Source organism: Tupaia chinensis, unplaced genomic scaffold, assembly GCF_000334495.1.
Source record: "Tupaia chinensis unplaced genomic scaffold, TupChi_1.0 Scaffold149184_1, whole genome shotgun sequence".
Lineage (NCBI taxonomy): Eukaryota > Metazoa > Chordata > Mammalia > Scandentia > Tupaiidae > Tupaia > Tupaia belangeri.
In genome coordinates, this window is record NW_006209032.1 from 1,967,513 (window position 1) to 1,979,512 (window position 12,000).

Below are 12,000 nucleotides of genomic sequence, written 5' to 3' on the forward strand. Positions count from 1 at the left end.
AAGTTGCTGGAGGAGGGTAGCACACTCTGTACCCTCCCTCCCCATGTCTGACCTCAGTGGGAGAGCAGGGCCAGGGCAGGTCACTGAGATAGTCCCACGGTGTGTCACTGGGAGAGCTGAAATTGGTGCTGGGGACTTGCAGTAGGACCCAGCGGAGGGGATCTTTGATCTAAGGGTTGACAGCCCCGCTGTACGGGCATGTGCAATTTTACGGCGTAGGTTCTTCCAAGTTTTCCAGCAGGGGCAGATGAGTCTTCATTATGGGACTGGAGGAACCTAAAGAGGCAGACGCCTGACTGGCTTGCCACAATATGTGCTGTAGGGTAGCTTCTGTGATGACATCCAGGTTCTTGGCACTTTGGACAAACAATCGAATGAAACGCACCAACAGTGAAAGGAAAGGGTAGTTTATTAAGGAGAAGTGAAAGTACACGCCCGACAGGTAAGAGCAGGTCTGAGTGCACAGAGAAAAAGTAGCTCAAAGGCCAAAATGCCATGTATCTGCAAACAGCTACTGATCGACGGCTGTCCAGGAGCACTTGTCAGTGAGAAGTTAACAGAACCCACTCCTACTGCATGGTGGTAGGAGATGCTGCACCACTTGGTTACAGCTCACAAGGTGAGCTGCTGTTGCTCAGCTTCACCTGATCCACCCACAACTTCTCTTTTTTCCGGGAGACCCAGGTTTTTCGACCTGGAGTAAAGTTCCTTAAAATGTGGCTATTTCTTCACTATTCCCTGGCAACATTTAAGCAAGGAAATCACATCAGCAGTTCATATCTGGAGGCTGCACCTTAGATGGCATGAGGCAGAGAGACCCTTCCGTTTACTTAGGCCAACTTCCTCGCATTACAAAACGGGAGGAAGCGCCTGAAGCGGGCATGCACAAGGCTGCTCCTGAGATTAAGTCACCCATCGCAGCCATCTGCACCCTCAAGAGGGGAACCCAGTCTACATCTGCAAGGGACCGATGCCCTTTCTCACAACATTTAAGCTTGCTGTATGTTGGTAATGGTTTCAACTCAGTGGGCTCAGGGAGCTGACCTTTGGTAACGAGCTCGGGAGTGGTGCCACTGGTTTTGCCAGCCCTGCCTTCTTTCTCGTGGGAAAAGTTCCTTGCAGCCCTAATAGGATATCTGGCAATAAAGTGATTAAATCAAGTAGAATTAAAAATACAAGATACTGGGCCAGTTGCAGCTTTACGGTAGACAGATGGATCCCGCATGGCCAATCACATGGTTCTAGTCCTAGACCCAGCAGCTTGAAAAACATGCTAGGTGTGTACGCCTGCGTGCTCACAATTCTGAAAGGAGGGGAAATGGAGAAGGGGCTGCAGTGTGACCATGCCTCATCAGGTTACTTTCTTGATTTCCCTGTTTCTCTCTGTGAGCACACATACTCTCTGGCAAATTAAAACAACAAACAGATAAAACAATGATGCAAAGGGTGCCTCAAGGTCTGTAACCAGTACCGTTTAACATTACAAAAACTAAGTAATGCCAAAAATAAAAAGACAAAATGGGGCCAGCAGGTGGCATGGTGGTGAAGGCTGTGGACTCCCACAGGTTTGAGTCTCAGACCTGGCAGTTGCTTCCTGGCTTTCTCTCTCTGTCTCTCTCTCTCTCCCTGTCTCTCTGCTGAGTGCACACGCCCGACGGGGGAAAAAAAATGTTTAAGTTCATATTGGCCTTTTCTACTTACACAGGCCAATGCTGGAGGCGCTCAGGAAGCCCATGGTAGCCACCATAATTGATCTCATTTCTTTAATCTTCGAAGAAGTTCACTGGAAACATAACTAAGTGGGAAAGCCCAGAAACCAGACTTCCATGTCCCTCCTTCTAGAATGATGACTCTTGACCTCTTCAGAGGTCACTGAATCTCTGAGAATCTGATGCAAGTTTCGAACTTACCCCACAAGGAGTTCTGCATACACAAATCTAAGATAAAGACTCATTCACAGATCTCCAGACTACAGGTCTAACATGTCTGCTCTAGAGGACAAATGAATGGAAGAAAAGCTACTAAAGAGCATGATTTTGGTGACCAGCAAATGGCATAATGGCTATGTCACTGAACTCCTAGGTAGTAGACAACAATCTGAGTCCCAGTTTAACCCACTGGCTTAAACTCATGCCAGGAGCATGTGAATCCGTGCCTAAGATCCTGAGAGGAGAATGGAGGAGAAGGGATTGTGGCATGGCCATCCCCCTCTGGGGGGTGATTTCTCGCTTTCTGTCTCTCCGTCTTTCTCTCTCTCTTTCTGGTGAGTGCACATGCCCTATAGCAAAATATCTCTCCAAAAAAACAAAAACATGATTTTGAAAAAAACAATAATACGGCAGCATAAAAAACATCTCCTTTGCCAAAGAGTCATGGAGAAAGGATAAAAGAGCATGTTTCTGGGGCCGGCAGTGGCATGGTGGTTAAGGGCACTGGACTCCCACATGGCCGACCGTGGTTCAAGTTCCAGACCAGGTGGCTTGCTTTTTGACTTCCCCTTTTCTCTCTGTTCCTCTTTGTCAAATTAAAATAAAGTCAAATAAAATAATTCATTTTATAATAAAATAATTCTTTTTTAAAAAAGTACATTTCCAAACTTTTATACTAAATGTTTAATTTATCCACTTACAATTTATCTAGTTGCAACAACAAAAGAGCTAAACTTCTTATACATACTTCTACATTTATCAAAAGAATGCTTGTAAAGTCATTTACACAGAGTATCTTTGAATACCTACTTGTGTTCTCCTTCTCAGTTTGACTTTTCTTTGGAATCCGATATACTTCCTGCAAAAAAAAATAAATCAGAAGCATTATTTGTAGAAGTGGTGATTGCTTTGAAGCTGACAGGTTTCGCATGGCAACAAAGAAATGGGAAGGAACGGGCTGATAATTATTCTCGCAAGTGACTTATCTTTAGCTTTAATTAACAAGAGATTTTGACCTATTAAGAAATAAAACCATAGTAAGAATGTATACGTTTCGGGGAACCAGCAGTTAGCATAATGGCTATGGACTCCCACGTAGTCGACTGCGGTTCGTGTCCCGGACCCGGTGGCTTAAAACTCCCGCCGGGCGCATGTGCCCAAAATCCCGAGAGGAGAATGGAGAAGGGATTGCGGCGTGACCATCCCCCCTGAGGGGTGATTTCTCGCTTTCTGTCTCTATGTCTCTCTCTGTCTGTCTGGCGAGTGCACGCGCCCTACAGTGAAAATCTCTCAAAAAAAAAAAAAAAAAGAATGTACACGTTTCGGATCTATGAGGTCTGTGTGATTTCACTGGCAAAGCAGCAGACTAAGTAACTGGGACATAGTACCTTACCGAGAATGTTTTCTGAAAATCTTAATTCCCATATGCTTTGTGCATACGCAGACATCCCCACATGGAGTTGAAGTCATCTACAGTTTTACTGAGAGTATTCATACTGACATTCTAACGCTTTATTTGCCACTCTTACTCAAGGGGAAAATAGGTAAGTAACAACCCAGTTATATAAAAAAATTTCAGAAAAATGGCACATGTTAAGGTAATATTTGCTATTCAGCATGTTTTTCTATAAAAACACAAAGCCAAGGAGCCGACAGCCAAGTGTAGTACCGACTCCCACTGCTACTGTTTAAAGACAGAGCACATCAGGGCCAGTGCTGCTCTTGAAAAGGCGTCTCATACATACTGTGCCCCCTTGACTCTGAGAGACAAGCTACGTGCTAAGCCTGAGGTGCCTGTTCTTACTATATGAGTCTAAGGGCTATAGAATCTATTTTATTTTCTGACAATTCTTCCCTATTCTAGCACATCAATTAGCTCTTGGGCACAATACTTTGTTATCCAGTCACCATGTTAAATGGGCCAGTGACGAACCCACAGATTCAATGGTAGATAATGTGAAATGCTCCTTTTAGAATAATTTCATGAAATTAACCACACCTGTGTGACCTGCGGATACTATTTTGGGAATGCTCTCCAAAAAAATCAGACTACGACTCTTGCCACACAACTGTTAGCTCTAGTACCATCTGGAGAACGAGAAGGGCTGGACGCTGGCCCCACGGGAAGGCCCTGGGTCTGTGTCCGGGGACCTCCAGGAGTGCACTGGGCACGTGTGTGTCCAAGGTTCAGGGTGGAGGTCACAGCATCAAGAACCGTCCAGGAGGTGCTATCTCCATCCTCCCCCCTCCGCTTGGAAGAAATAAAAAATAAGAAATAACTTACGCATCATGTAACTAAAGAAGGATCAAGATATAATATTTGGTTGCCAATAAAAATGACGAACGTGGGGACCAGCAGATGGTGTAGTGGTTAAGGTAGACTCCCATGTGGCCGACCATGGTTCGAGTCCTGAACCCACTGGCTTGCTTTCTCACTTAAAAAAAATATATTATTATTTATTTAATTGCATTTGTTATTATTATTTTAATTTGACCAAAGAGAAAGGGAAAGGGAGAAAGCAAGCCACCAGGTCCAGGTCTTGAACGGTGGTCAGTCATGTGGGAATCCAGTGCCCTTAACAACCATGCCACCACCTGCCAGCCCCTGCTTTCTCATTTTATCTCTCTTGCACAAGTGCCCTATAGGAAATTAAAAACAAAATAATGACAAATGAAATAAAAACTAATAATTCTTAAAAAAAAAAAAGTGATAAATGTGGACCACACAGGTATAGAATATACAAATGCAGATTTAAAAAAATGAAGAAGCGTATCATGCATGAAAGAAGCGCCCTTGCCAGGGCCTTGCAACATCGCCATCCCCTCTGCCCAGCCCTCTGGCTCCTCAGGATCCTGGGCAGCCAGGCACGCGCCCAGCATGTTTTAAGCCCAGGGACCTAAACCCATAGCGGGCATAGGGCTTCCACTTTACAGGGCACTTGCTCTAAGGCTGCATCACAGTGACTGGGCCTTTAAAAAAAAAAAACACCTCCAGAGCTACATGGATTCTGACAAATCTAGTAAAAAGAAGGACTGTTTAATCGTGCATGTATCCTGTGTGCCAGGTATCATGCTAAACATTTCAAGTGCATTATCTTTCCTGAGCTTTAAATTCACCCTATGAGGTATTCTCCATTTATAAGTGGGAAAACTTTCTTTTCTTTTCCTTTTCATTTTTTTTTAATCTTTTGGCTAGAAGGCATGTGCACTTGCTAGAGACAGAGAGAAGGGGAGAAGAGCAAGCACTCCCTAGGGGGAAGAGTCACATCGCGACCCCTTCTCTTTCATCACTCCCTCCTTCCAGGAACTTGGGCACATACACAAGCGTCCAGTGTGTTTCTCAAACTGTCAGGTCTGAGACTTGAACCATGTGGTCGGCCATGTGATCTGGCTGCTTTAACCACCAGGTCACACAGCTGGTCTGGAAAACTTAAAGCTTAGGTGCTTGCCCGAGGTTATGACGCTATCAGACATTCCAGTCCTTCTGAGAGGAGGCATGGTGTGGCTAACAGGAGAATGAGAATCAGCACCATCCTGAGACCAGATCGAGGTGGCATATTCCAACCCCGTGGCTTCTCCCATGTGGAAAGGCTTCCAGCAGAGCTTCGAGTGTCCCCCTGGCTGCACAGTTAGACCATCCAGTCCTTTATAGAAGTCTCTGCACGAAACTGCTCAGGAGAGTTTTCCCAAGAGTTCTTCTCTACTAGCACAAGGTATAGGAGTCCTCATCAAAAAAGGGCAACTTTGGGACCAGCAGTTAGTGTAATGACTATGTCGCTGGACTCCCATGTAGTCGACCCTGGTTCGAAGCCCGGACCCGGTGGCTTAAACTCATGCAGGGAGCGTGTGCGTGCGTGCCCAAGATCCCGAGAGGAGAATGGAGGAGAAGGGACTGCGGTGTGGCCATCCCCCTGGGAGGTGATTTCTTGCTTTCTGTCTGTTTCTGGCTAGTGCACGAGCCCTACAGCAAAAAAACCTCTCCAAAACAAAACAAAAAACAAACAAAAAGGGCAACTTTGTGAGAAGTTTGATGGGAAATCACCAGGTAATCTACTTCGCAGTCCTATTTGGCTCCTTTTTTTGGTCTCTAATCTTAAAAACCAAAAGAGGCAGAAATGGAGAAGGGATTGCGGCATGGCCACCCCCCATTTCTCACTTTCTCTATGTCTGGCTAGCACATGTGCCCTCTAGCAAAATTTAAAAAGTAATAATGGGGGCCAGCAGGTGGCATGGTGGTTAAGGCACTGGACTCCCACTTGGCCCTTTGTAATTCAAGCCCCAGACCAGCTTTCTCGCTCCTCCCCCCAGCCTCCAATTTGGTGAGCACATATGGCCAGTAGCAAGTTAGGAGGGGGAAAAATAAATAAATAATTTTTTAAAGTGACAATGGGAAAAAAAAAAAGACTACATTGACATGGTTAAGCTCCTGTGACCTTCAGTTCCTTAGACATGGACTAAATAGCTGGTGTCATCACCTACAAAAGCACCCTGAATTTGATGGTGCTTATGTTGAGAACAAAGTTTGTATTTCTCGATTCCCACAAACTTTCTGAAGTCCTTTCTTACGACCCTCTTACTTCTTTAGTGTCTAAAGAAGTTTGGTGACATTAACATATACACTCGCACAAACTCAAGCTACAATTGTTATGGGCCAAGACTGTCTTATTCTTTGCTGAATCTCTAGCACCCAAGCCAGTGTCTGGCATGTAATTTACAACTGCTTGTTCGATAGGGGTTGTTCCGCAAGCTCCTGGTGCTGCATACACCCACGCTTTCTATCACCACACCGTTAGCCTCTTCGTCCTATGTCCCTGGAAAGTGCTATTTAAAGGCCTCACCTATACCCCAAAACACTCTGTTTCAAAGATCAGAGTAAGAAATGTGTCTCTGCAACATTTTAAACTCTTTTCAATGCTTGAAACAGTCTGCCTTTGGAAAATCTCCTTCCCTTTAGTCAAAGGATAAAATCAAGCTTCAGATGGTTTGTTAAACACTGACTCACTGATTCGCTCATTAACATTCTTCTACTTAACTTTGTCAACATAAAGTTCGTGGAGATGTTTGTAATAAGCAAACACAAAGACGCATGAGTTCTATGGTGGTTGTGTTACTTGTCAAACTGTGGTTTGCCATCTCCATAACAAGACTTGGGTATCAAGTATGCCAAAAGCACCTGGAAAGGTTCTACGTTCTAGATGCTTGAGATGTCCCCCATCAAGGAGTTCACCAACTAAGTAAGGATGGCCGAGACCTCTGGTTCTAAGCCAGGTTATTTAGGCACACAGTTGGCCCTTGGACAACAAGGACACTGGGACTCTGGCCACCCCACCTGCAATGGTCACAATCTACATATAAAACTGCCAGAGGGAATGTATGAGGCAGAGAGAGAAAGAGAAGCACAACAGTTCCCCCTAATGGGCACAGACATGCTGCCATCTTCCCCCCCATTCCCCCACTCCATCAGGATTTAGGGCACACATGCACACAACACTGCCATGTTTCCCAAGCCACAGAGGGCCAAAGTTGAAACGCAGTCACGTGGGATTCAGCCTCCTACTGACTGTCGTATAGGGTTGGCCCCGTATATAACTTGACATCCCCAAAACATTAACTACATTAAGACATTAATAGCCTACATTGACAAGACGCCTTGCCTGTAACATACAATTAACACATATTTTGTATGTTATATGTATTACATGTTATAGACTTAAAATGAAGTAAAAAGTTGGAGAAAATAAGAAAATCACAAGGAAGAGAAACTATACTTTAAGTACTGTACTGCATTTTCCAATGTATTTATTGACAAAGAAACCTGGCCAGCTGGTGGCATGGTTGTTAAGGTAGGTAGCTGGATTCCACAAGGCCAATTGTGCAAATTCTGGATCCAGTGGCTTAAAATACACACCGGCATATGCCTGCCTGAGTGCCCAAAGTCCTAAAAGGAGGAAGAGGTGGAAGGGAAGAGATTGTACCGTAACCATCTCTCATGGAGGTGCTCTCACTGTCTCTCTGTCCAGTACACATACCCTCTAGCAAATTAAACAAGAAAAAAGAAAAAGAAACCCACATATAAGTGAATCCACTCAGTCCAAAGCTGTGTGATAAGGGTCAGCTGCTATTGGTATTCTCATAGCACACTGCTAACAGAGATTTTATTACTTTATCTACAGGATATACAAAATAGGCTGAGAGGTTAAGTAACTATACCGCCTGCTATAGTATGAATACATCCCCTGAAAAGTCATGTGCTCAGCCACTGTAGGCACATTAACAGTGAAAGCCTGACCCAATCATTGTGTCCAAGGGGAGACCTCTGGGAGCAGATGAGGGACTGGGAGGCTGGGGCATCCCCCTGATTGGATCCTAGTGGGTTTACAAGAGGAATGAACGGTACCAACACGACCCACAGCCCACACTCTCTCCACATACACCCACCATCTTCTCTGCTTCTACTGGCAATGCTGTGATGCCAGCTCCACACCTTTGGACTTTCCGGCTGCCAGAATCACGAGTCAAAGAAACCTCTAAATGAGTCAGTCTCAGGTATTTCGTTTGGCAACACAAGAATGGTCTAAGACACCAAATAAGTTACATGTTAGATCTATTTATGTCTGTCTAAAGCACACACATTTTTTTTAAAGGTTTTTGCTATAGGGCATGTGCACTTGTCTCAGAGAGACAGAGAGACAGTGAGAGGGAAAGTGGGGGGATGGCCATGCCACAATACCTTCTCATCCATTCTCCTCTAGGGACCTTGGACACACATGGACACGCACCTGGCATGATTGTCAAGTCACCAGTTTCAGGACTTGAACCACGGTCAGCTATGTGGGAGTCCAGTGCCTTAACCACCATGCCATCTACTGGCCCCAAAAGCACAAACTCTTAACCACTACTACTTTTACTGCATAAACACTCAGGAAGCAGAGGAAGTAAATACGCACTCTTCTTATAATAGCTACTATGAAACGGCTAAGAGAAATAGAAGTCATCCCTGAAGGAGTAAGAGTGGTACAGAGAAAGAGGTGAGAAATACAATCATGGTAGATGGAATATACATGTTTATTCCAACTCCATCCTGAATTCCCATAAAACGACAGCAGAATAAAGAAGCTATAAATGCACCTGATCTGTAGTACTTTTTCTAAGACTTTTTTACAAATGGGTACTGAATGTTATGTGTATTAGGGTTTTTTTTCCCCATCTCATACATTATCTGATTATTCCATGTTCCTTTTGCTGATGATTCAGAAAGAAAAAATACTATCCATAAAAATAAGCCTTTTTAAAAAGAAGAAACAAGGGACCAGCAGTTAGCACAATGGCTATGTCGCTGGACTCCCACATAGTCGACCATGGTTCGAGTTCCGGACCCGGTGGCTTAAACTCACGCTGGGAGCGTGTATGTGCGTGCCCAAAATCCCAAGAGGAGAATGGAGGAGAAGGGATTGCGGCGTGGCCATCCCCCCTGGGGGGTGATTTCCTGCTTTCTGTCTCTCTGTCTGGTGAGCGCACACACCCTAAAGTAAAAACCTTTCCAAAAAAAAAAAAAGAGAAGAAACAAAACGAAATACGAGAAAATTCTGAGTCACTGAATACATGACAGAGAAAGGCTCTGGCCTCACAGGGCAGCAGTGAAGTGCTGTCCATAGGGAAGCAGATTCCACACAGCCTCTGGTGGCCCTGGCTCTGGGTTACTTGAAAGGTACACAAGGCACGTGCGCACGTACGTCCCAAATCCTGATGGGATGGAGAAAGAGAAAAAGGACCACAATGTGACCACACACCACCACACCGGGAGGGACGCTTGTTCTCTCTCTAGCTCGCATGTGCCTCTGGCAATAAAAATAGAAAAGAAAAGAAAACAAAAAAAGGTTACAAGTACTACTGGGTATTCAGTATAAATAAAGTTTGGAAGCCTCACTTTTGTGCAGATATCTGGGAGGTAGTTATTTAAAACACCTACATGGGCCAGCAGGGGTCCCACGTGGCTGACTGTGTGGTTGGAGCCTCAGACCCAGCAGCCTGAAACACGCGACAAGTGCGTGTACGTCCGTGTGTACCCCAAACCCCAAGAGAAGAGTAGGGAAGGGAGTGAACATGGCTATTCCCCCTGAGGGGTGATTTCTTTATCTCCTTCTCTCTGCTCTGTCTCTCTGCAGTGAGCATATGTGACATAAAGCAAATTAAAAACAAAACAAAAAGCTTACAAAAGACCTTAAGATGTCATTCAACCCTATCATAATTTGGGGAAAAGGTTGTCTTGAAAGAAACCGTCCCTAAAATAAAAGCTTAGTTATATGGAAAAGTATGTTCTGACTGATTGCTATAATTAGCCAAATCATCTTTTAAAGGTTTTATTTATTTCTACTCATGACAGAGTATAAGCACATGTGACAGAGAGAAGGGTGTGTGAAGCCTTGACAAGTTCTTCTCACACCACAACCTCCTGCCTTCCAGCTCATCAGGACCTTGAGCAAGTATGGGCATGCACCTGGCATATTTCAGGTCAACTAGGCCGCCGACCCAAACCTGTGGTCAGACATGTGGCATCCAAGCAAAAATGTCTTTTCAAGTTTATTTATTTCACAAGAGAGAGAGAGACACACACACAGAGAGATTAAAAACAAGATCCCTCAAACAGGCTCTCACGCCACAATCCTACCCCCAGCCTTCCCAGCTAGGCAGGATCTGAGACGCACATGCACCCGCCTGGTATGGACAGTCAACCCAAGGAGCCGAGCTCTGTCTTCCATAAGGCTTCCAGCATTGCAGAGCGACATGCAACTTCTGTGTGACCACAGCTGGGCCAGCAATAGCAATTTTCTAAATTAAAAAAAAATAAATGTTTTGTATGTAGGTTACTAGGAAAATGATGAAGTTATTCATAGAAATGAACATCACGAGATAAAGAACCAGCTTGTAAGAGATTATAAACTTCAACATGAAGGGCAAACAGAGGAGAAAGCCAACAAAAAACCTGAAACTATCTACCTGAAATAGAAGAAACCAGCTAAAGCAGGAGATCCACAATTTGGAGATGCCTTTTTTAAGATTATTAATTTAATTTTTAAAAATTATTATTACTGAATTTGCTTTAGGCATGTGCACTCACCAGAGAGGGACAGAGAGCAAGGTAGAGGGTAAATGAGAAAATAAGACTCCAGGTCCGGGACTCAAAATGCCATCAACCATGTGGGAGTCCAGTGCCTTAACCACCATGTCACCTGCCGACCCATGGAGAAATCTTAAAACTATAATTATTTTTCGGGGGTGGGGTGGGAGGTTTTTGCTATAGGGCATGTGTGCTCACAGAAAGACAGAGAGATAGACAGAAAGTGAGAAATCACACCCCGGGGGATGGCCACATCGCAATCCCTTCTCCTCCATTCTCCTCTCGGGATCTTGGGCACCGCACGCACACACCTGGCGTGAGTTTAAGCCACTGGGTCCAGGACTCATGAACCACAGTCAACTACATGGGAGTCCAGAGACATAGCCATTACGCCAACTGCTGGTCCCAAGAACAAACTAATTCTTGAGAAGTAAAATAGGTTTTCTATATTTTATTAACTAAGAGATCAGATGCTCTGTTCTGTAATAAGAGATTTTTTTTTAACTAAAACAACATTCTTGTCATTAGCAAGTACAGATCAAATCTTGTACACATGTGCTGACCGTACTTTTCCCCTAACTAACAGCAATATCGTATAAGCAAAAAAGGAAGGAAAAAAAAGGCAGTGAGCAAAGTGCCACTTTCATAGCTGGAATACAAGACAAAAGCAGGAGATGATGGAGACAGAAAATACGACCGCAGTACAGTGACTAGAAGTGAGTGCACATGCCAGCTTCAGGTAGAAAGAGTCCTAAGAGAGAAGGAAGTATCTGAATAATAAAGAAATGTTTTCCAAAATTATAAATAAAACTATGAAATACTTCCTTTTTTTAATTTTTTTGGTGGAGAGATTTTTGCTATAGGGCACGTGTGCTCACCAGAAAGAGAGAAACAGAGACAGAAAGCGAGAAATCATCCCCCAGGGGCGATGGCCACACCACAATCCCTTCCCCA

General features: G+C 44.4%; 1 protein-coding gene across 1 annotated transcript in view; it reads right to left on the reverse strand.

Moving 5' to 3' along the window:
- SETD2 (SET domain containing 2, histone lysine methyltransferase) overlaps positions 1-12,000 on the reverse strand; it is a gene marked incomplete at its 5' end in the record, with an annotated part of 86,910 nt that overhangs the window by 22,614 nt on the left and 52,296 nt on the right. The window contains 1 exon segment of the mRNA XM_014585197.2: positions 2,739-2,787. Coding sequence (XP_014440683.1) covers positions 2,739-2,787 — 49 coding nt within the window.